At 52.3% G+C, this 22,414-nt stretch overlaps 1 protein-coding gene across 5 annotated transcripts in view; it reads right to left on the reverse strand.

The window, feature by feature from the left end:
- Positions 1 to 8,221: 8,221 nt before the first annotated feature.
- SRRM4 (serine/arginine repetitive matrix 4) overlaps positions 8,222 to 22,414 on the reverse strand; it is a gene marked incomplete at both ends in the record, with an annotated part of 67,506 nt that continues 53,313 nt past the window's right edge. For 4 of the 5 annotated variants that reach the window (XM_080355316.1, XM_080355317.1, XM_080355313.1 and 1 more), the window contains 6 exons: positions 8,222 to 8,486; positions 9,148 to 9,291; positions 10,845 to 10,955; positions 11,211 to 11,423; positions 12,876 to 13,213; positions 21,597 to 21,759. In XM_080355316.1, the coding sequence (XP_080211442.1) occupies positions 8,222 to 8,486; positions 9,148 to 9,291; positions 10,845 to 10,955; positions 11,211 to 11,423; positions 12,876 to 13,213; positions 21,597 to 21,759 (1,234 nt within the window). The remainder of the gene's footprint in view (positions 8,487 to 9,147; positions 9,292 to 10,844; positions 10,956 to 11,210; positions 11,424 to 12,875; positions 13,214 to 21,596; positions 21,760 to 22,414) is intronic. The other variant, XM_080355314.1, reaches the window with a different exon arrangement.

Below are 22,414 nucleotides of genomic sequence, written 5' to 3' on the forward strand. Positions count from 1 at the left end.
CGCGAGAAAATGCTTCCTGTCTGGCTGTGATCCCAGGAACCAGGGAGAGGAAAATAAAACTTGGTGAGAGGGGGAAAAAAAAACCAAAAACGAATATCCCAAGATTAAAAAGCTTATCTCACCCCTCTTGCTCCACAGCACTTTATGTGCGACTTTCCCAGCTGCTCCCGGGGGAGACCTGCAATAAATGCCTGAGCTTGGAGCCGAGAAACTTCTCTAACCTTCCAGCCGCTGGGCGAGCGCTATTTATATGGATTTGGGAGGAGGGGGGGGTGTGTTTTGCAATTCCTGCCCTGTCAGCCGAGTATTTTGGAGAGGATGAAACAGCCGTGGAGAATCTGGGCTGCGGCAGCTGACCTCTCAACCGGCCCGAGGATCCCGGCTGCTGCGGGGCTGCGGCACTTCGGCAGCTGCCCCGGCCCCTGCTGCCCCCTCCCAGCGCCCTGCGCCCAGCCCACCCGCCCAAAATAGCCCCCGAGCTCAGGGCCGGCTGCTTTCACCCCAGTGTCACCCGTTAAAAATACCCCCTCGGTGGGGCTGGGCCAAGCTGCTCCCCTCACTGTAAAGCCACGTGTCCCCATGCCACTGAGCAGCCCACTGTACCAGGAAATGGGTCACTGGTGGCATGTCTGGTGTGGTGCTGTGGTGTGGTGGGACCCCATGGGTGGGCGTTTGGGGGATGCTGGGGCAGGGGACAGACCCCTTTGTGGCAGGAGCTGCCCTCAGAGCCTGATGTGAGCAGGACTGTGGGATGTAGGAGCAGAGCCATGCTCCACGGGATGTCCCTTTCCAGCCCCGCTTCCTTGTCCACCTTCACTGTTCAGCCCTGAGAAATGTCTCCAAACCGCAGGAAGGTGAAGGACCCTGGGCAGCAAGTAGGCAGGGTCCCCATGGTGCTCCTTCATCCTCCTCACCCTCCTCCTCCTCCTCACCCCGCTGCATGCCCCAGCCCTGCTGCAATCACTGTGCACGGGCAGGGCGAGGCGGTAATCACAGCCGCGCACGGCGCTGGCGCTAATTACAGGGCAGCGGGCAGCGCGCCGTGGGAAGAGGCGCGGCGGTGGTGGTGGTGGCGGGAGAGCTCCCGGCGAGCATCCGCCTGGGGACACGGCCCCGACCGCGCGAGCCGGGGGTACCTGGTGGCAATGGGGGCTCCCCGTGGAGGTGGCCCGGGCACGGCTGGGTGGGCGATGGGATGCGCTGGAGAATGGGGTGTCACCAACGAGGGTCATGCCGGGTACGGGACCACTTCCTCAAGCTGCATCCTGGCTCTGCCTCACGCTCCTTCTCTCCAGCACCTGCAATTTTTCTAATGGACTTGATGGAACTAATTACAGCAGGCAGACTAATGCAGCGCAGACCGCACGGCCATTCAGCTGCTGGTCACTCCAGCGGCATTAATCACGCTGCGCCGACGCGACATCACTGCCTCTCCAGAGTGTGGGGCAGGGCTGCTCCCCTGTGCTCAGCTTCTTTGTCCCCACCGTGCGTGGGGACACAGCCGGCCATCACAGGGGATCCCTGGGGATGAGGGGGATGCCTGGGGAGGTCCTGGCTGAGCAGCCCTGGGTACGGGGAGGCAGCTGCCAGCGGAGGGGCAGAGGATCCCCCTCCATCCCCTTGTCCTGCCCGGCTGGGGGCTCCTGCTGCCTGGGGGTGACAGCAGGGTGTCCTGGGGGACACCGCCACACACCAAGCCTGAGCTCAAATGAGCATCTCTCACCTTGGCTGGGCAGCGGGATCACCCAGCACCCAGCTCTGCACCAAACACCAGCCCACAGGGAGAGGGGAACAAGCCCCAGGGGGGTTTTGGGGAGCTCCACGATCCTGCCGTGTTTCCAGGATCCTCCTGCATTTCCCCGCATAGCTCCGGGTCATCCTCCCTCCCCGGCCAGGAATCCTCCCTGTCGCCTTGTTTATCCCCATTAGTCACACATCCCCTCCAGCCGGCTCTCACCCTCTCCAGGCCATCCCAATTTAGCTCCTGTTGTCACTCCAAATCTCCCGGCTGCCTCTTGCCGCTGAGCTGGCCCCACAACATCAGCTCTGGGGAGCACAAAGCGGCCTCGCAGCCTCCCTTCTCCTTCAAGTGACCTGGGGACACCGCCATATGTTCCCAGGATCCATCCATGCTGCAGCCAGACCCTTCCTGGGTGCCCATCTGAGCCCCACCAGGTGCAGCACAGGGACCAGTGCTCCCAGTTCCCTGTGGGACTCCCAGCCAGCCCTGGGGGGCAGCCCAGGGTGAGGGGTGTCACACAGGGTTTGGAGCGAGGGCTGTGCGGGCAGGGAAATGCACCAGTTGCCCCAAATGGTGACCTCCATGGTGAGACGGCTGCATTTCTGCCTTGTGCTACCGGTGCCCGAACAGGACGGGGGGATCCAAAGTGCCTGGCAAAGGGCAGCGAAAGCCCGGCCCAGCAAGGAGGGAGAGCTGCCAGAAATACTAACCCACAACGTTTTTTGCTTCAGCCCATGCCCCGAGGAATCGGGCCTGGGCAGCTGGGAGCAAAGGCACATGCCCTTCCCCGCAGAGCAGCTGAAACAACCCAAAATATCCCACTGCGCACAGTTGGATCCGAAAGGAACATGACAAACAGGGCTGCGATGAGAAGGAAATACTGTCTGAACCTTTATTGGAACCCTTTTTCTAACCAGGCTAACAACTCGGATACCCCAGGAAGACTAAAGGATACAGTATGCATTTCGATGGAGAGCAAAGGGAGTTTTACAATGAAGTCAAATGAGTAGATGCACCAGTGTCATTTGGTAAGGAATCAACCAACAGGCGAGAAAACAAGAGACACCGTTTCCCTCGTGGCTTTTCTCATGCCTTGGCTTTTGTTCTAAATCTTCTCATTCCCTGGGTTTCCAAGGCGGAGAGCTGCCCCCAGGCTGGTGAGGTTCAGGGTGTTGTTCTGTAGGTAACAGCCCAAAAGCTGGGATGCTTGACTGTGTAGCTGTTGCTACAACAGATGCACCAGTTGCTTCGGAGACTCTCCTGGTCATGTGCAAACTTCCAGGTAGCAGCAAAAGTCATGAGAATTATTTATCCTCTGGTATAGAGGTAACAAAACCCCACTGGACACTAAAGGGCAAAGTCCACAGGCAACTAAATCCATCCCTTTCTCAAATATCCTGACAGCCACAGGGCTCCTGGCCAGCTTGGCAGGAACAGCCCAGCACTGGGCACTTGCTGGCCGATGCTGGAGCCACGTCCGCCCTCACCAGCCCGGGCAGCTCTCGCATGGAGCACAAACACCTCCCACTCGGGTGACGGGGACAATGGCAGAGTGACACTGCGGCAAGTCGCGATTTTGAGCACATCCCACGCTTTTTCGGAAGCCGGGGTAGATGCCTGCAGCAAGCTCCAGCTCGTGTTGGAGGTAACAGGAGAGACCTCCCCAGTCCTGGTCTGGCCACCTTCCCCGAGCTCATGCCCAGGTAAAGCTGCTGGTTCTGGCACAAGGCTCGAGAAAGGGGACAAAGCAGGACATGGCACAAGGAGGAGGGTCTCCAGGTGGGCAGGGTGGACATCCTTGCTTCCCAGTAGAGACCACGGCAAGTCACTTCAACCCTATCCCCTTCCTTGCACCAATGAACAAGTCCTCCCTTCCCCCAGCGACCACTAAGAGCCACGAGGTGGTCGGGTGGGAGAGCAGAGATCCCCAGGGATCTTTGGTGATCCAAGCAGCCCTACATGGCACAGAGGATGAAGAGCTGCGTTCTTCCTCCAGCACAGCTGGTCTGTTGCCTCTGAACACCCAACACCTCTCCAGGGGGTTGTGACTTGTCAAGAGAAGCTGATCCAAGAAGCTGAAGGATTTTCCCCTGCCTTGCTCCTCACCATCTAAATGAGGTTTTTCCCTAAGTCACTGGTGGTTGAGGTCCAAATGAGCCTAATTTCTGCCAGATGCCCCCGTGCTGGCAGGTGACAGCCTCAGTAATTCACCTGATAACCTCTCTCCAGTGTAAATGGCAACGGCTCAACAGCTCCTACCTTCATGGACCCAACAGCAAGACCCAAGTAGCTTTTTTTAAAGTAATGCTCAATAAATAGAAGAAATAAATATTAAATAGAGGCTAAGTCCTCTTAGCCTGTTCAATATATGTACAATGCATAGCAAAATAACAGTGATTGGCTGTTGCAGACAAATTTGGTGCAAATTCAGTCCCCCAAAACAACAAAAACATGGAGCAAAGTCACAGTCAACATAAAGGAAAACTCAGCCAAATGCTGTAACCCATGGAGTAAAGAAAGAACGCAACAGTGCTTTGAAATATCCCTTCTCTTTGCTTCCCAGCAAACTTGCAGAGATGGTGTTGGGTTTTCTGTACTCTGACCCCAATGCTGGGCGGTTGGGAGAGGGGGGACGAGCCTCGCTCGGTGTGACAAACCCAGAGCCAAGGCTGGTCCAGGGAGCGGGGAGAGCCAACGGCACAACTCTGGGGGAGAAATCCTGGGTGGGAAACGGCCTCCGTGTATGAGGAAAGCAAAACCCTCTGAGATACCACCTCCAAAAGATGGCCAAGATATCTTCCCCAAGCCTCGCTGCTCTGGGTGAGGCTGCGGCCGGCCCTGGGCATCCCATGTGCGGCCAACTGCGGGCGAGCAGTGATTCACCAACGCCAAAATGACCGAGTTGCCTTTGCACCAGATGGACGCTGCTCTTTGCAGACAGAGCCAGCAGCAGTCTGAGATGCCGGATGCACAGCAAAAGTCCATAAAAGCAATGAAGTGAAACAACATTAAAAAGAAAGAAAAAAACAAAGCGCTGGCAAAAGGCACAGAGACAGAAAAGCTCGTGGGCTTCTCGCAAACTGACAGAAAACCCAGTTGTCCACTGACAGGGAGGGTGATGTTCCAGGTTGTACTAAAAATCTTAAATAAGTTAAAAAATAAATACCACCACTGAGGGAAATTCATATGTATATGCACAGGTGCGCATATACATACACACGCACAGATATATACACATACACACAGACTTGGGTAGATCCCGTCACCCGAGGCTGGGTTTTGCATCATCTTCCGCACAGATCGCTCTCTCATGGCCTCATTTCTGTCGTTTTTCCATGGGTGGGTCATCATGCAGGGATAAACAGGGCAGGGGAGCCCTGGCGACGCATCCTCCCAGGGAAACCAGCGGTGCGGGTGCCGAGCAGCCGGGTTTCGAGTTGTTGCTGCCTGCGGAGCCAAGGGAAACAGCGCAGCCGCCAGCTGGCAGCCGGCCGGCGCCAGCACGGACCCGGCGACACGTCCCCAGCAAACCGCCCTGCGCCCGGCCACCGGCACGCAGACCCTCAGCGTCACCTCCGTGAGGTCCTAGACACGTTTTTCTGGTGACGCCCATCACAAATCTAATGGGAAAGGCTAGATTGTAACGTGAAAACAGATGAACAGCTCTGCCCTGCGTCCCTCTGGCCATCACATGCTCTCTGTCCTGCTCTGGAGAGCGCAGCCCAAGGGACACGCTGGCAGCAGGAGTGACCGTCACTCCTCTGGCCACCTCGCCGAGAGGGGTCGGCGCTGTAAACCTTTACACGAGAACAGTGGCATGGATACATTCAAACAAACAGATAAACAGATCCAAAAATAACTTATTGTTACCAGAAAAAAACAAATAAAAATAAATAAATACTGGTAATGGTGACCACCTGCATCCATTCTGACATACAATTAAAAAATAGAATAATAATAAATAATAAATAAATAAATAAATAAAGAGGTTGACTGCAGCACAAGTCTGCTCAGGAAGCCCCAGGGAGTGTTCGGCTGCCAGGGGCTGTTGGAGGGGGTCAGCCCTCGAGGCGGGTCAGCCGGACGGGTATAAAGCCACCGTCACCCCCACGCGACCCTCAGTCACCTCCTGTCCCACGGTCGGTGGGCGCTGCTGCCCTGATGCGATGCTTGGATCATCCATCCCCAGCCACCAGGAGCTCGAGTCTGTTATGTGTGGTATTTACACCAGTTGCATGAAGCCCCTCTTCTTCTCTTTCCCAGTTTCTGACCTCCCGGCTCGCTGCTTCCTCGCCGCAGACGCACATCTGTGTCACGGGGTGCTGAGGGGCACAAACTGCCCTGAAACATGGGTAGATCTGGGGTTTTGGCTCCAATCACTGCATTCGGGTGCTCCCAGGGAGCTGAGGGATGGGGTGTTTCAACATCAAACTGGGAGAGACTCTTTGGGGAAGAAGTGTGAGGTTTTCAGCCCTTTCCGAGAAGGGAGTTCACTGCAGAAGGTGGCTGAGGCGTCGCTGTCAGGGCCAGCGCGGGAGGGAAGGCAGCGGCACCCCACTGCGAGGACACCCCATCTCCGATGCCTCCGTCACAGCCCTGGCTCAGCCCTACCAGGAATGCCTTTCTCTGTGTCCTACAAAGTGGTCTCCCAGGAGACAGACAAGCGTCCCCACCAAACCAGAGACCACACCAGTGCCCAGCTCTGTGCCTCGGCCACCTTCACATCACCTACAGAGAGCAAGTGGGGGGAAGGAGCTAGGAAAAGGGGGGCTTTGGGGGCTGAAGGCACAGGACAAAGGGAACCAGCAGCAGGAAGGACACTGGGAAAAAGGGACCCTTGGTATAAAATCTTCCCTTTGTACCACCCAGGTGGGAATCCACCCCCAGCTGCTGCACTTTCCAACAGGTTTCTATGTTTGCTAAGGTAACTCTAGTGGGGGGGTTGCATTTCTTTCTACCCCCTCTCCTCCTCCAGCAGATGTCATCTCCACTTAGCCCTTTTCTGTGACATTAAAATGACACACCTCCTTGACTCATTAAGCCCAAACTCGTTAATAATCACGCAGGATGGAAGGGGAGGGGATGGAAAAAGGGAGGGAGCCTTGGTCTTAAGCCCAAATTAGCGTCTCTAAGCACCCAGGTGTTGTAAGAGAAAGAAACTCCCCAGCACCAGCTCAGCCTGTGCTGGGAGAAGCCTTTGTTACCCTGCAAAACACAGTCATTGCGCAGGCAGCTGGGCTGGCAGGGAGACAAAACCCCAGGGCCCAGGGCTCTCCTGCTGCTTGTCTGCGGCTTCCTGGGAAAACAGGCAATTAGTGGGGGGCCCTTCCTGCCCCCCTGCACTGCTCCATCCTCCCAGTGACAAACTGGGGTGAGTGCATCTGCCCCAGCTCGGTGTGGGCCCTGTGATGGGGCTGCTGATCCTGCCTCAGGGTCTCGAGGAGAAATGATTTCCTGAAATCCTCTTGGCATTGCTTAAAATCGCTGCCTGTTATGGGGAAGGGGAATCAGGGTCCCCTGGCTCATGTGATGCCCTTTTTAACCCTGTGTGCTCTCACGACACCCCATAGCTTGGCTACCTCAACTCCTCACTGTCCCACCAGCATTGTGCTCCAAGGGCAAAGCTCTTTCTAGAAAAACCTGAACTGTCCCCAAACTGCCAGAGGGTTCCTCTGAGAAGGGAACCTCACGGCCACCCCCTCCCACGCCGTGGCCTGGCCCTGGGAGCGCAGCGCGGAGCCAGCTCCCCTCTCCCTTGTGCCCACCAGCCCCACGGCTGCTGCGCGCCTCTCAGCGGTTTGTTTGCATACAAGTCACAGTGGTGGGGGTGATAAAACAACCCTGCAAAAGATAATGCATACCTGGTAGGAAAGGGCAGGGGAAAGAGATGGAATGGGGGGGTGATTTCTAGCCTTCTATTTATAGCAGGGACTGGATGACTGGTAATAAATAAACACTCTCTCATGGAAGAGGCCTGCTGCGGAGTGGGCAGAAACTCTGGAGGAGAGACCCAAGGGACCTGATACTTGCTGTGGTGGGGACAGGTCACCCCCACTCGTCACCAAAGCTTCCCAGCAAATTCCTCCCTAACTGGATCTCTCCCCCCAACAGAAATTAATTTGCTGGTTCCTGGTTTGGCAGAAGAGCAAGGAGCTGAGTTCTTCCCTTTGGACCAGCTGGTAGTGCTTTGGAGAGCAGCAGTGGAGATGGGGACATCGGGGAGGATGGAGCAGGTCCGTCGTGACAGACCCTCTATAAAGCACCGACCCTTCTTCCAGCCCTGGCCTGGGAGCTGGAACTGATCCACCGCTCCGCAGGGTAGTGAAGAGGCTGCACCGGGCACACGGGGGCTTTACTCCAAACCGGGAAGGGGGGCCTGGTGCTGCCACCACTACAGTATCGGGGATGATTGCTATCGATGGCCAGGTAGGTGGGAAGAAGCGGAGAATGCCAGGAATTCGGAGGTGACGCAGGCACTCCCTAGCGATGCAGGCTGTCGGAGCTGCCTCCTGAGTCATAACTCCTGCTCCTGCTCCGGCTGCTCCTGGGACCCGAACTCCGGCTGCGGCTCCTGCCCTCCCCGCTGCTGCTGCTCCAGCTTCGGCTCCGGCTCGTCCGGTAGCTGGAGTAGCTCCGGCTCCTGCTCGGGGAGCGGCTAAAACTGCTGTACCAGGAGGAGTAGCTGCTGGCGCTGCTGGAGGAGGAGGGACTGGGACGGTAGTAGGGGATGGGGCGTTTGCGGGCACTGTGGGGACAGGGAGATGAGTGTTAACCACAACACAAGGATGGATTTGCTGCCAAAATCTCACAAAAGCATTGCATAGTCTGCACAACACTTCCCAAAAACATGTTTATTTAAAAGGAAAAAAGAAATAGAGCAGGTAAATAACAAGCCTTCAGATTCAAACCACTCGCCCCCGTGGCCCTGGGGAATGTCCTGAGCACCAAGCCTAAGGCCAGGCCCTGCCTGATGTTGTCCCAAAGAGCCCTCAGTGTGAGGGTTTCAGCTGATTGAGCTTGTTATGTTATGTCTAGTTGGGTTTTTAAACCCCTTTTGTTCCTCTTATCAAAGGCTGGAGTCAATGTTTGACTCTCTCTACAGTGGGGGACATCTACCACAGGAGAGGGTGAAACAAAAAGCCTGTGAGGGGGATGCTCCTGGTACCTGCAGGGTGAGTCCCTGCTCTGACTTCATTTGCCTTTTTTTCTTTCTTTCTTTGCCTCTAACCTGGAAATCCTCAAGCTCTAGGAGAGGTGGAAGGGCCTGCTGATCAGGCTCAGGGAAACCAGTCTGCTTCTGGAGCAACCTCCTCTGGCAAGGGCTGGGACCCAAGAACAGCCCACGTCCCCCCATGGGAGCACTGGCTGAGCCTGTCTCCAAATGACAGGACCGCACGCCCCCCTACCTCGTGATGCGCCGAGCTTCGAGGTGGCTGGGAGAGTCTCTCCTGCGCTTCCTCAGGGGTGAGTAGGACCGTCGCCGCCGCCGGTCACGCTCCCTGTGCGACTCCTTCTCGCTGGAGCCGTACTTGTGCTCTCGCTCATGGTCTCTGGGGAAGGCACAGATTGGAAAATGTCACTGCTGGGTTTTTGGCCATGGAGGCAATGACCCAGGAGGGTACAGACGAGTGGAGGACACTCAGCTCCAGAAGGGATCCCTCTGAGCAAAGCGCTCTAGTGGCATCAGCCCTGCGCACACTCCCTTAAGCTGGACAAAGAGACACCCACTAATTGTGTTTTGGGGTTTCAGCAGTGTCTCCTGGTGGCCCCATGCTGCCAAGAAGGCTTCCATGTACCTGTGTTAGTGGATGCATTCTGTGTTTAGCTCTACGACAATTGCTCTTGCTGGCCGTGTTGCAGAAGCAGGTAAGAACCAGGCTGCCAGCAGGCTCCCCGTGAGCAGGGCCCCGGTATCCCGCAGGGCTGTGCAGCTCTGCGCGGCTCCCAGAAGGAGTGCCGGGGTTGCTATGGTTCTCTCCTTTGTTAAATTCCTGTACACGTCAGCACAGGCCCCTCCGTGGAGTGTGGCTGACTTCATACACCCTGCTCAATGCCATCTGCAAAGCGACACGGTACAGGTCAAGGGCCTGATCCTTGCATGCAAGAAATATTTTCCTACACCAGTGCAGGGATTGTCACAGCTGCCAAGAAGCAGACCTAGGGAATGTCACATTTTAAGGGTGCAAAACATTCTCAGCAGCAGAGATGTTATCAGAAAAACCTGCCCAAAGGCATCTCTAGGGCTGAGCTGTGAGATGTGTGTTTTCTGTGGGGTGTGGAGGGAGTAGAGTTGCCCGGACTGTGTTTCCTCTGCTGTGAGTGCCAGCACAAGGGTACCTGGTATCTGCTCATGCAGCAAGGGCACTTCCCAGGGCCTGATAACAATTTGCAGAGACACGACTCTGAGAAGCAGAGTGTCTTTCCCTTCTGCAATCGGATCCCTCCCTGCCATGGGTGCAGCCCTGCTGTGGGAGCTGCCGCAGGCTCCTCGGGCGATGGAAGCTGCGGGCAGAACCAACTAGAGCCTAAGGCTCTGCCCACCCTTCACACCAGCATGATAGAGAGGGACACTCCTTGGCTGCTCCTGTGAGGCATCTTTCACTCGCATGAAGCCCCGGCAAACACCATGAGCAGCCCTCTGTGCGCTCCTGGCTGCATAGCGTGTCCCTTGCAACGGCGGAACAGCCGCTTCACATACCACGGGCTCTGAGCGTGAGATATCATGATACTTCAAAGCCAGTGATAAAACAGGTCTCCTTCCCACCAACCTACCCCAAAACACACACGCTTTGTGTGAAACTCCCCTGAATCAGTTCAGGGCAGTCCTTGGCTATAGGAAAAATGCTTTTCCCTTTGCAACCAGCACCAGCTCTGGGGCAATAAACGGTGAGAAATTTCCAGTGGACTGAGGGCCAACATACTGCCACATGCCTTAGTGCATGTCCCCCTGCTCCCTCTCACCCGTTGCTGGGGACCACAGCACCCAGCGAGGAAGCTGAGGGAGCAGTTTGGGGCTGGCAGGAGCCAGCAAAGATGTCACAGTCCAAACAAGTGATGGAGGCAGCGGGAAAGCGAGAGGCAGCATATGAAGAGAGAGTTGTACCTGCTTGGGCTGTAGCGGGAGTAACTGGGGCTCCGACGAGGCCTTGAACTCCTGCTCCCAGGGCTTTTTTTGCAGGATTTGGAGGAATAGCTGGGGGAACGTGAAGAAGACCTGGGAACAGGCAAGAATCATAAGAGTTAAAGATACTGGAGGGTGAGGTTGTATGAGATTCCTCAGAATCTGGGATCATGGGGAAAAGAGATGCCCCATATTTCATGCTCTGGGATCAGCTCTGTGTGAGAAATTCACTCCAAGCCATGTGGATCCCTAGGCACCCCCCAAACTGTTACATCTCCTCCTGCAAGGAGCCTGCCAGAGTTAGACCTTGCCCAGGACCACAGAGACAGCCGTTTCAGCTGGCCTTACCTCCTTCCTGAAGAGCAGGACCTGCTTCGGGAGTACCTGGGAGAGGCTTTGTGGTGTGAGGAGCGGGAGCGGCTGGAGCCAGGGGAGGATCTGCCCGTGCTGGTGTAGGACTTGCTGCGGGAGCATCGCCTCAGTGGGGAGCTGTGGGCTGGGGACGGGACGAAGTTTCGCTGCTTCTCTTCTGAACAGCTGAGACACAAGTCCAGGCACCCTCTGTGAACACATATTTGGACAGTCATTGAAGCTGTGGCTGAACTGGGACTGGTCCCTGGTTGAGGGGAACACCACGCTCCAGCCAACAAGTGCTCCCATCCTCCCGTTCCCCACCTGGGGATAAAGACCTCCCCGCTCCCCAGGCTGCTGTGTGTGTGGGTCAGAGCCCAGGAGCTCACCCCCCAGGCTGTGCCAGGGGGCTCAGGTGGCACAAGGGACAGCTCTCTGCCCCATGGCCAACACACCAGAGCTGTCTAGTCAGCAGAGCCTGGGTCAGGGCAGCGAGCGGAGCGGGTCCTGGGCAGGGAGTGAGAAGTGCTTGAGCAAGGGCCTGTGCTCCAGTCTGGCTGTGCAGCAGCACAAATGGGCATGTCCCGTTGCATTTGGACAGGGCTATGTGAATTCCTCCACCTCCAGAAGTGCCTGGGGTTAGAGCCCAGCAGCCAGGGCCAGCTGCAATCCCAGCTCCACCCATGTGAAGGCAGAGATATCCCACTGCGGTCACAGTGGTAAAAGTATATACAGCCCTAAAATTTTACCCTCTGACTTAAAATCTAGGGCTTGTTCTTCCTAACACCAATTCCCCTGGCTCCCTCTCCTCTCTCTTTCAGTACTCCCACCCCCAGACCACATCCTGGCTCCAGCTTCCAGCATTTACAACCTGAGGGCAGGAGCTGGACGAGCTCCCTGCCACCACTGCCTGAGCACAGCCTTGGGTACCCGCCACCGCGCTTCAGTGCCTTCGTCCCCACCATCATCGTGCAAACCCCCAGAACAGAGGCAGTGATGGAGGCCGGGATCTGCTCCCCTCTCCTGATGAAGACCCGTGGCACTGGACTGCTGTGTTACCCCACAGCCAGCAAGGAACCTGTCCCCCCATGCTCCCCACCCGCAGGAGATGCTCTCTTGTCACCCAGGACCAGTCCTGAATGAGCTGGGAAGGGACAGGCTGGATTTGGTTCCCTGGACAGGTGAAAGAACAGCCTGTAATGGTTTTAGCAAAAATGAACCCCATGGCCCTTCCCCACAGTAAGCAGACGGGGAGAATGAGCACGGCAACCCCCGATGCACCTTTCAGGTTTTGCCCAGAAGGGCCAGCAGCTCTCTTCTTTGACATGGCTGTGTCCAGCTGAGCAGGGCTGCGTTCAGGACACGACTCGACCCAGGGCCAAACCCTGCACCAGCCACATTAACGCCAGAAAAGGCGGCACAGGCAACACCCAGAGGTGTGACGGTTGGGTTTCATCTTCCTCCTCAGGCTACAGCATTGGTCATTGCTGGGTTCTGGACTCCAGACTGGCAAGACCGTGGGTCTGATTTATATCTAACTGCCTCCAGACCACAAAAACCTCCCTGCCAGCTCACCACTGCAACCGGCGAGCGGGCAGGAGACACAGAGCAACAACGTACCAGGCGTTTGGCTGCCAGCAGCAGCTACTGGCAATCACTGACCTTCGGTCTTGTCCCTGGGCATCTGGAGACAGATTTTCCAAAGCTGTTCCCTTGCTCTGGGAAAAGCAACTGGTGAAGGAATTTCCTGAATCAGAGCTGTTATCGCTGTTGGCCAGTTTGGACTTCCCGGACGAGAAGGCATGGCCAAAGCCATCATGGACTAGACTTCTTTTCTCCTGGCCGTCCTTTGCCCTGGACGAGCTCGTTTGAGTGGAAGGAGGGGAGGAAGTATCGTTTCCTGAGTCATATTCATGATACTCTCCGTTCTGGCTGGCTAGGTTGCCAGGCGGGCTGTCTGTTTTGGTAAAGAGGTCAGCAGAAGACCCTGACTGAGAGATCTGAAAGCAAAAAAGCCATTTGGCATTGTTTGAACATTTCTTTTTTGGAGGGGGGGGACTGTTTTTGGTTTTACTTTGCCTTTTTTTTTTTTTTAATAAACCCAGAAATTTTACCATCATGATGCACTGAAACAAAAGGAAAGGAAAGAAACAAAGTAAGAAAGAAAGAGAAAGAATAAAGAGGAGAAAAAGCCAAAAGCACATATCCCTGAAAGAAATCCACACTAAGAAGAAACTTCTTTTCCCCCTGCTATGATAACGGGAAGATTGAGAGATCATGCAAAGAGTATCAGCATGCAATTCATGTTAAATAAAAGAGTTCAACAACATAAATGGGCAACCAAAGAATCAAAATATCTAACTAAATAAAAAAGGTATAACAAAGGACAAAGCTTTATTTAACCTTAAAGAGGGGGAGGAAAAAAAAAAAGGAAATGGGTATATGGATATAAAACCCCTACGGAATCTTTGGAAAGGAAACAAAAATGAAACAAAATCTTAAATGACCGAATTTTTGAAGCTTCCTTAATAAAAAGGCTAAAATAACGTCACTAAAATAAGCAAAGAAAAAGAAAATCAATGGCTTCTGTACAAAGTAAAAACTGGCAAATAAGCTTATTGCTAAAAAAAAAAAAGGAAAGAAAAAAAAAAGGAGTGGGAGGGGGGAAAAGAAAAAAAACCCTTTGGAAATAAAAGGTATACACATATTCTTTGTGTGCTCTTTTCCCCCTGAAGAAGATATAGCTAATGCGCTCAAGTGACCTCTAATAAATTCCCTGGTGTCTTGCGGATAGCATCCACTTACCCATCAAGAACTCCTCCTTTAGTAGGTAAGGTGTAAGAAAAAAGGAAGAGCGGGCAACATAAGTCCATCATTAGAGTCTCAAATTACATGAAAAAAACATAAACTCTCTCTTCACTCCACACTGCCAACTGTTCGCTTGCCTCCTCTATGCAAATGTCACGACTGCTTTGTGTCTGCTTGCTTGTCTCGCTTATTATTCATTTTTGTTTCCTTCTGCTCTAAATTAGGCCGTCTCGCCTGTTCCTGGAGGCTGGTCGCTTGTGCTGAAAAGTCACAGCTTGCACTAAATCCCCTTGGGTTTCACAGAAGTGACAAAGGGAACTCGAGTGGTGGAAGAAGTGAAAAAATAGAAGAGGAAAAATATCCCCGCCTGTGCTGCGTTGGAGACGGGTGGGGAAGGGGACAGCAGCCCTGCTCCTGCCAGCGCCTGTGGGGGGGTCAGCCAGACCCTGGCTGGGTTTCGAGGGGGTTGCTGAACCCAACGGGGTTCAAGGACCCCAAACCCACATGGGCTGCCCCGGGCAGGGCTGTTGTCTGGGACCCTGAGCACCACCGAGGGGATTTACACCATCTGAATATTTTATAGTTCAGTTTTAACTCCACTGGCATCTACCCAAGCCAGTCCAGGAACGTACAGGCACTGGGAGGGAGGCTATGGTAGCGCTAACGCCTGTCCTTGCAGTCTGGGGAGAATTAGGGCCAAACACAGACTTAGTAGGTCTGCACTCTTGTGTGGCCTCCTCTTTCACCCAGATGCTCTGCTCTCCTCATTCCCACCCGCAAGGTTTGCTCCAGGGTCCTTAGAATGTGGACACATAGGCTTGGTTCCCCCCACTCAGGATAGTCCTCTGACACGATCCCTGCAAGCCACGGTCCTGCATACATCCTCACAGCGTGCTTTGGGGGACGCATGCTCCACACCGGGGACCTGGGCCATGCCCTCACAAACCTCAGGTATTTTAGGCTGAGAAAACTACACTGCAATGTTGGTAATATCCCAGGGGGCAGTGGATCGGTTGTCACAGAGCAGGGACAGTCCTTTTGGAGGGCTTAGCTCCAGAGTGGCTGGCACAAGGACAGGGCTTTTCCTTATCCACAGAGGGGCTACAGATGCAGTCTGTGTCACGCTTGCATGGAGCTTCTTCATCCCATCAGATGGTGCCTTCACATCCACCCACCTGCCAGCAGCACCTGATCTGTGTCCCCAGGGCAGCTGCTCCCAACTTCATTCAGGAGGTGCTAACGGGGGTGGCCAGTCTAGTTCAGGAGGTGTTAACTGGGACAGGGACAGTGACTGGGATGTGTGTGCTGAACCAGCAGCGACTGAAACCAGAGCGGAGCTGCCCACGCACACAGCAGCTCTCAGCACACTCTCCTGCCCACAACGTCCTCACACTTGGAAAACTCCTGGAGCTGGAGATCTCCAAGTCCTTCCTATGCTGCCAGAGCATTTACTGTTTCTGGGACAATGGACAGAGGGACAGGAATTAGCCCATCTCAGCCAGTCCATACTGGAGCTGGGGACCCTCCCATCCCCACCCCATACTAACTTAAACGCCATGCTCAGTCCTGACTGCGAGGCACTGGGAGCCCCAGCAGCAGACATGGGAAATGAAGTGATCCTTCTTCACCAGCCAGCTTGCACCTTCAATGCAGAAGCCCTGGACAGAGCAGAAACATCTTCCAAATGCTCCCAACTAAGAATGACAGGAGACACACATTGCAAGTCCTCATTTCAGCATCTGGTACTGCTCCTTGCTGCTTCTCAGCTCTAGTACTTCTCTGCCAGTCCTTGTTTACTCCAGTAGAAGTTGGAATGTCAAAGGAGCATATGAGAGCCAGGTGTCCAGCTCTCCTCTGTTTGTCACCAGTTCTTTCTGAAACCCTGACGCCACATCCAGAGCCCTGAGTGAACTGGTCTCCTTGCTATGAACCACTGCGCTCTGCCCAACCACGTCCCAGAAAACACAGGCTTGCCCTTTCAGATAGTTTTTTTAAAAGATGCATTATGGTTTGCATTAGATTTGAACCCTAACCAGCTTTTGACCTTCCATTTACAGGCATAAAAACACCACATGAGGGGCTCCCTGGCTACAGAGGTGAGAAAGGCCTGGAGTGGGCAGGGGGCTGCTCTGAGGGACACTGACCCCAGCACCGCACATGCAAACACCTTGTTTCTGTTCCCTTCCCGTCTAAACCACAGGTCTTTATTTCTGCCAACAAATACAGCAGTTTCTTGGCATTTCTAAAACAGCTTTCAAGACTGCCGCTGGGACCTGGGACACATGCTCTTGCTTTGCCTTTGCTGACGTCTGCCTTCAAAGTAGCAACTGTTGTCAGCACATCACAAAATCTGACAAATGATGGGGGCATCAACAAGCTCCTCTGTAGTAGCAGCACTCTGGGAAGAGGTAAGATGTGGACATCAGTGAAACACGGAGCCCACAGCCTGTGACAGGCTAGAGGGTCTGTGCAGGGAGAGCAGTTTCCCAGCCCCAGCACCTCCAGGCACCAGGTTGCAGCCAGTAGCTTCCTACAGGCTCCAGGGCAGATCCTGTCTTGTGGCAAGAGCCAGGACAAGTCTCAAGACGCTGAACTCGCCTGTCTGCTCGGAGACAAACTCCCCATCTGACAGCCTCGGCTTTGCTTCTGGTCCCATCTGAAAGGCACACCAGCCACCGGAGATGGAAATTGAGCACCACATCTGAAAACACTGTGCAGAGCTCAGCTGAATTCTAATGGCTTTTTATATTTCTAGGGTACCTTAAAAAGAGTCTGCTCTTTCATGAATCTAATTTTGCCTATGTGAACATTTGGATTTTTTTCCCCTTCTCTAATAATTAAATAATCTCAGTGAACTTTGCTTCCTCCAGCTTTCAGCAGGGGACCTACTGCTGCCCCCAAGGGAACCCAAGACATATATTTATCCGATTATTTTTTTTGTTTCAAATAATTATTTAATCAAAATGAAGGAAGAGTAGAAATGAGACCCTCGCTCATACTCCAGACTGTAATTTTGAGTGCAATCCTAGACCAAGAGGCAGTGCAGTCTAATAGGTTACAAAAATACAATCACTGCTTGTCTCCCAATTAAACCGAACAAGTCCATTTACTGTGCTGCAAACAGCCCTGAGGCGACAGACAACTATACATTTTCTCAGCCATAGGGGGACTGAGAGTCATCAATGAGCAGCACGGCACAGCCTCACTTAGAGTTGGAGGATTTATTTTGGGGGTCTTTTTTTCTCTTGTTTTGCAACTCTCTTCAAAGTGAAGTTGATTTGTTTTTTTTCAGAGGTGCATAATGTCTCCCTTTCTCTCTTTTTCTCTGCATTGTGACAATGAAAGGAATAAAAACCCTTTTGTCCATGACCCCAGCCAGCCTTGCTCTCGGCGAGGACCCAGCAGACATCTGCCGAGGAGCAGCACCTGCTGCTCGGGAGCCGGGCTGGGATCCTGGCCTGGGGTACCCGGTACCTCCATCTCCCAGCACAGGGGCTGGGGAGGACTTTGCCCGGGGAAATGGGTTCACCTCTGCTGACGATTTGCCCCAGCTGAAAAGCCAATCTCTGCAAATTAAGGGAGCACAAAAACCAGCGGTGCTGTAGGATGCAAAGAATACTGAGTGGAAAATACCTCTTTTTTTCTAGCTGGAGAGTCCAGGGTGAGGCTTTCTCTACCATGAGGGCAAAGCTAAGTCCAGGAGGATGGAGGCAATGGCACAACTGTGCTCAGCACTCAGGTTATTTGGGGCTGGATGGCAACACTGCTGAGCAGCCTGGCTCACAGATCCATCGCTGGGGGTAAATTCCTGAGAACGCCAGGCAAAGGTTTGCGCCTTTGCAAAGATCTTTTCAGCCTGTGAGGTGCAGCAAGGGTTGTGTGACAGAGGCCAGGATGTCCCCATCTCTGCTTGGGCCAAACTGGCACTACACCAGAGCAAGGGTTTGCCTTCCACCACCTCCTTTGGCACCTGGTGAGCAGCATAGCCCTTTGATGGCCACAGGCATCCCTCCATAACCCAGGCATCCCTCCATACCCCAGGCATCCCTCCATACCCCCATGCTGGCCTCCTTGCAGTCCCAGCACCCAGCTGCAAATTTACCGGGTGATAACCAAAGGTAACCTCAGTCCCCTCGCTGGGAAAATGAAAAGCAAAAAAGAGAACAACTTCCATCTTTATGGAAAGCTTTGCCTTTGGCCTCAAGGACCCTGTTTGTTGTCAGAAACATGCTGCCTAAGAGTTAAAAGAAGAGTTTTTCCTACATAAACCAAAACCCAAGCTAGAAAATAGAAAGGAACAACAAGCCAATATGCAGGTCTGCTGTAAGGTTTGCTGAGCCCTCCTGCACACGCTGTCCCAGGCCCTGCACAGTATTTCTCCCCTTCTACCTTTCTGCAGACACATGAGCACAAAGACAAACAGCATCATTTGCAGCAGCTGTACCCCACTGAGCCTCACTGGAAATCTGGCTCAAGCCTGTGTTAATTTGTGACATTGTAAATGGGTTTCAGTGGAAGTAAAAGAGCTGGCAAGGAAAGCGTATGCAGCGTGCAGTTATCTTCATCAGGTACAACAAAGGCAATTAGATTCACACCCTGCAGGTATTTATATTGCACTGCTCAACTGAAAGCACAGTGGCACGTAATACATCTGTGTCGGTGTGGAATAAAGTGTCTGCAGCAGGTTAGGGGTGTTTGGTTCAAAAATAGATGCCCCACGTTACCCACAGTTTCTCTGCATGCTGAGGCACAAACCCACAATCCTGTTCCCAATAGGTGGTTATTGCAGCTGCATGGGATTAAAGGGAGCCGGAGAAGCTTGGAAATTCACTGCCAGAAAGAAAAGTAGCGGGGAACTTTGGGGTGTTTCTGCATGTGTGCATGCATGTGCGTGTGCATCAACTTATGCACAAAGGCAAGAGGGCAAGAAGCAGCAAGGTAGATGCGTGGGCAGGGCACTGTTGTGTATGCTTTGTCCTTCACAAATTACAGGTAGACCTAATTAGAAATTGTGGCTGTTCCAGTAGAAATGAAGGAAAACAAATGGTAGGGAGGGTAGAAGTTACCACAAAATGCTTCAATTTTTTCCAAAGAAAAATAATCTAGAATAAAAATTGCCTTAAAAAGCAAAATGTTTGATTTGGAAGTGCTGTAGCATGAGCTAATGGAAGTTTGAGTGTTGTGTCTCTGGACTGGCAGGTTGGGATCCTCCCTGGACAATCCTGTCCTTTGGAGATACAGCGACGCAGCTCCGCAGGTAAGGGTGGTTTGGCTTGGAAGCCCCAGCCGAGGGAAGGGAAGGGAGTGTGACACACCAGCCCCCACAGAGGACTGAAACGTCGTGGTTTTGAATCCTAATTTTGGAATTTTCCACAAAATCTTTTCCAGCAATTTATTTTTTGATGTGAGATCAACATCTTCTGCAAGAGCACGTTTTCATTTCCTAACACATCCAGGCTGCTCTCAAAGTAGATTCTGACAGAATTAAGCTTATTTATAGAGCAACCAGTTAACTCACAAAAAGGAGAAGCATCACAGGGCTGGGTATAGTCATCAGTAAATGAGACTAAGCATTCCCATTCCATTTTTCCCTTGCCAGTTTTGAGTATGTGATATTTAATGACCTTATTCAGAAAAATTCCAGGGGTAGCACTTAACCAGCGGCTTCAATTTAAACAAGTGCTTAAATGTGCTCTTGAATGATGTCCCAAGAGAGTGTACTTCTTTTTGGGAACAAAAGGCCATTAGTGGGTTGCATGGTAAAGGTACTGATGCCTTTTAGTTATTAAAATATTTGCCTGCGTTATTAACCTTTACTAGAAAGAACGCAGCAGGGGCCTGATGACTTTTACTTTACATCCATCCCCTGCATCCGTAACTATAAAGCTCCGCTTTTCCCTGCCCTGCAGCTTGTGTGCTCGTTTACTCTGAGTGAAGCAAGTGGAAAGGGGAGTGCAGCATGCTTGAGTTTAGCTCATTTGAAAGCTTTTACAATTTTAAATTAGAGTTTACACTTGCTCAGGGAACAGAACAGCTTGTAGTCGGCCTCACAGGACTCAGGGAGCCTGGCTTCAGAGAGAGGAAACCTAGTACCAATTAAAAACCAGGCTTAGACTTGAAAACATTTATGTAAAATACACAGCTTGAACCAAAAAAAACCCAACAAAAAGCAGCCACCCTGGTGACACGATGCAGTCTTTGGCTGGTTGGTTTTTGGGAGGAGTTCTTAACTCATTCCTACCTTCCCAGGCTGGCAGAGGGCAACACGCCAGGCTCAGGACAATAAAAGCTTCATACCTTGTTATTCTTCCTTTGCACGTGCGCACACACACACAGCTAAGCGTGGTGTGCAGGTTCTGCTATTCACTCTACCTTATATGGTTTTATAAGCAGTGACTCACATGTGCATTACACACTCGGTAGATGTATATAATGAGAGCAAATATGCATATCTATATTGCTGAGAGACAGCTTGTGCCTGTCTGTACCCACGTATAATCTCTGTGTATTTTGTTCAGAACACTGTCTGTGCGGGCGAGTGGATAAAGTCCCTCCTCTTGCTGGCACTATCTATCTCATATCTGATGTAGCTACTGCTTATGGCAGAGCTATTTCCAGTTGATAACTGGGCCTAAAGGAGAAAAATCAGTTCCCCATTATATAGCACTTTGGGGCTTGGAGGACTCTGTAGTCAAGACACCTCTAAAGTTACACATCCACACACGGGAGTACCAGATTCCGCACTACCTTGAGTCCTATGTAGCGATTTATCTCTCCAGAATGCCTATTGGATACTAACACCACGATCAAAGAGCATCACACCTGTGCTTTGCAGCTACCAAGAACAAAGGGGAAACATGCCATGGAGAAGGAAAACGTCTTATCAATCTGTATCTAATATTTCCCTCCATCTCTTGCTCCCTCACTTCTAAGGCATGTATTATACCATCTCTTGCCACATATATGGAAAAACATCCCAAGGCACTGTGCCTGATTTTCCCCTCGGCTGCACGTGCAGTTCCCATTAGCATCAACGAGAGCTCCTTGTAAGTTCTGAATTTGGCCCCTGGGCTTGTCAGTCCGGAGCAACAGTGATCCTAGAAGGATCCTGATAGTCAGAAAACATCCCCTGCCAATAATCACCAACTCATTAAATGTAAATGTTTGTCTTATGTATCTTTGATTCCCTTTCTTCCCCTGAAGGGCTGAACTTTCGGACATGAAGACCAGTGAATTAAGTTCACATCCAGCTGAGCAAAGACTGCATAACAAACACTTCCCTATAAAATATCATTGCTGGAGGCCACTTTTTTGTTGTTAAATGTCCTCAATTCATTATTCATAGGCTAGAGCCTTTGCAATTTTTTCCCCTCTCCAGCCCCACCCTTGGTGTGAAAGTGCTGAAGGAAGGAATGACTTTAAATACATTGAAGAACAGCGCCATTAATAAATAATACAGTTTTAAGCAACTTTGTCTAACACTGCTACAATTGAGTTATAAAAATTTCATATCTGCTTTCTTGCCCAGATTCCTGTGGCTAGTTCAAGCAAAGCAGCACAGTGTGTAATACTTACGACTTCCTTGGGCGACAGGAAGCTGTAGAACGAGAGGGTTTGGCTGGTTTTTTGGCTGGCCTGAACCTCTGCAGAGGCGCTTGGCTTTGCTGTGATCTTTGAATGGTGCCGGGAGCGTCTCCGCCGTGTTTTACGCCCTTCCTCCCGAGACCTGGCTCTGTGCCTCCAGAAAACACAAACGGTCAAACCGTTATTCCTCCATACTGCAGCAGTGCCCATTACCAGCTCCATGCGAACCCTTGGCAGCTCTGGGCTGGGCCATTGCATGTGGGAGAAGGTCTTCCACCTGACTGCTTTGTGGAGCCATGATGGAAAGAAAAGGGGTGTTTTGCTTTTCTACATTCGAAAAAAAAATACTTTGCAAGCAGGCTTTGGACCTTAACCTCAAATTTCATCTCTAATTCCTGATTTTATGGTGACCACCCTTTCACATAGCTTTGAATGTCCCTATAGTAATACACCTGCAAGAGAAGATGCTCTGCTCTTGCACGAATACCCCTCCAATTACTGATCACATTCCTCCCCTCACTGATACTCAGCTTTTCATAAGAAAATCCCCAGTACTTAGGAGGAGTGAAGCGGGAGAGCGGGGGTGGTGTGTTCAAGCGCTTTCAGAAAACCTGAAGCATGAACTCATGATGTGTATAAACCACGCGACTTGCTACTGCAGTGATGCCAGCTCTAGCACCAGCATCCATTTAGCTGGCCCCAGGACGCATCTGTCATCCACAGGACAGAGATTTTAATCAGGTCAAAGATAGTGGCTATAGACTGCCATGGGCAAATAGATTTCCATTGCTAAGATCATGTTTAAGGAT

Source organism: Nesoenas mayeri (assembly GCF_963082525.1).
Source record: "Nesoenas mayeri genome assembly, chromosome: 17".
In the NCBI taxonomy this organism is placed as follows: Eukaryota; Metazoa; Chordata; class Aves; order Columbiformes; family Columbidae; genus Nesoenas; species Nesoenas mayeri.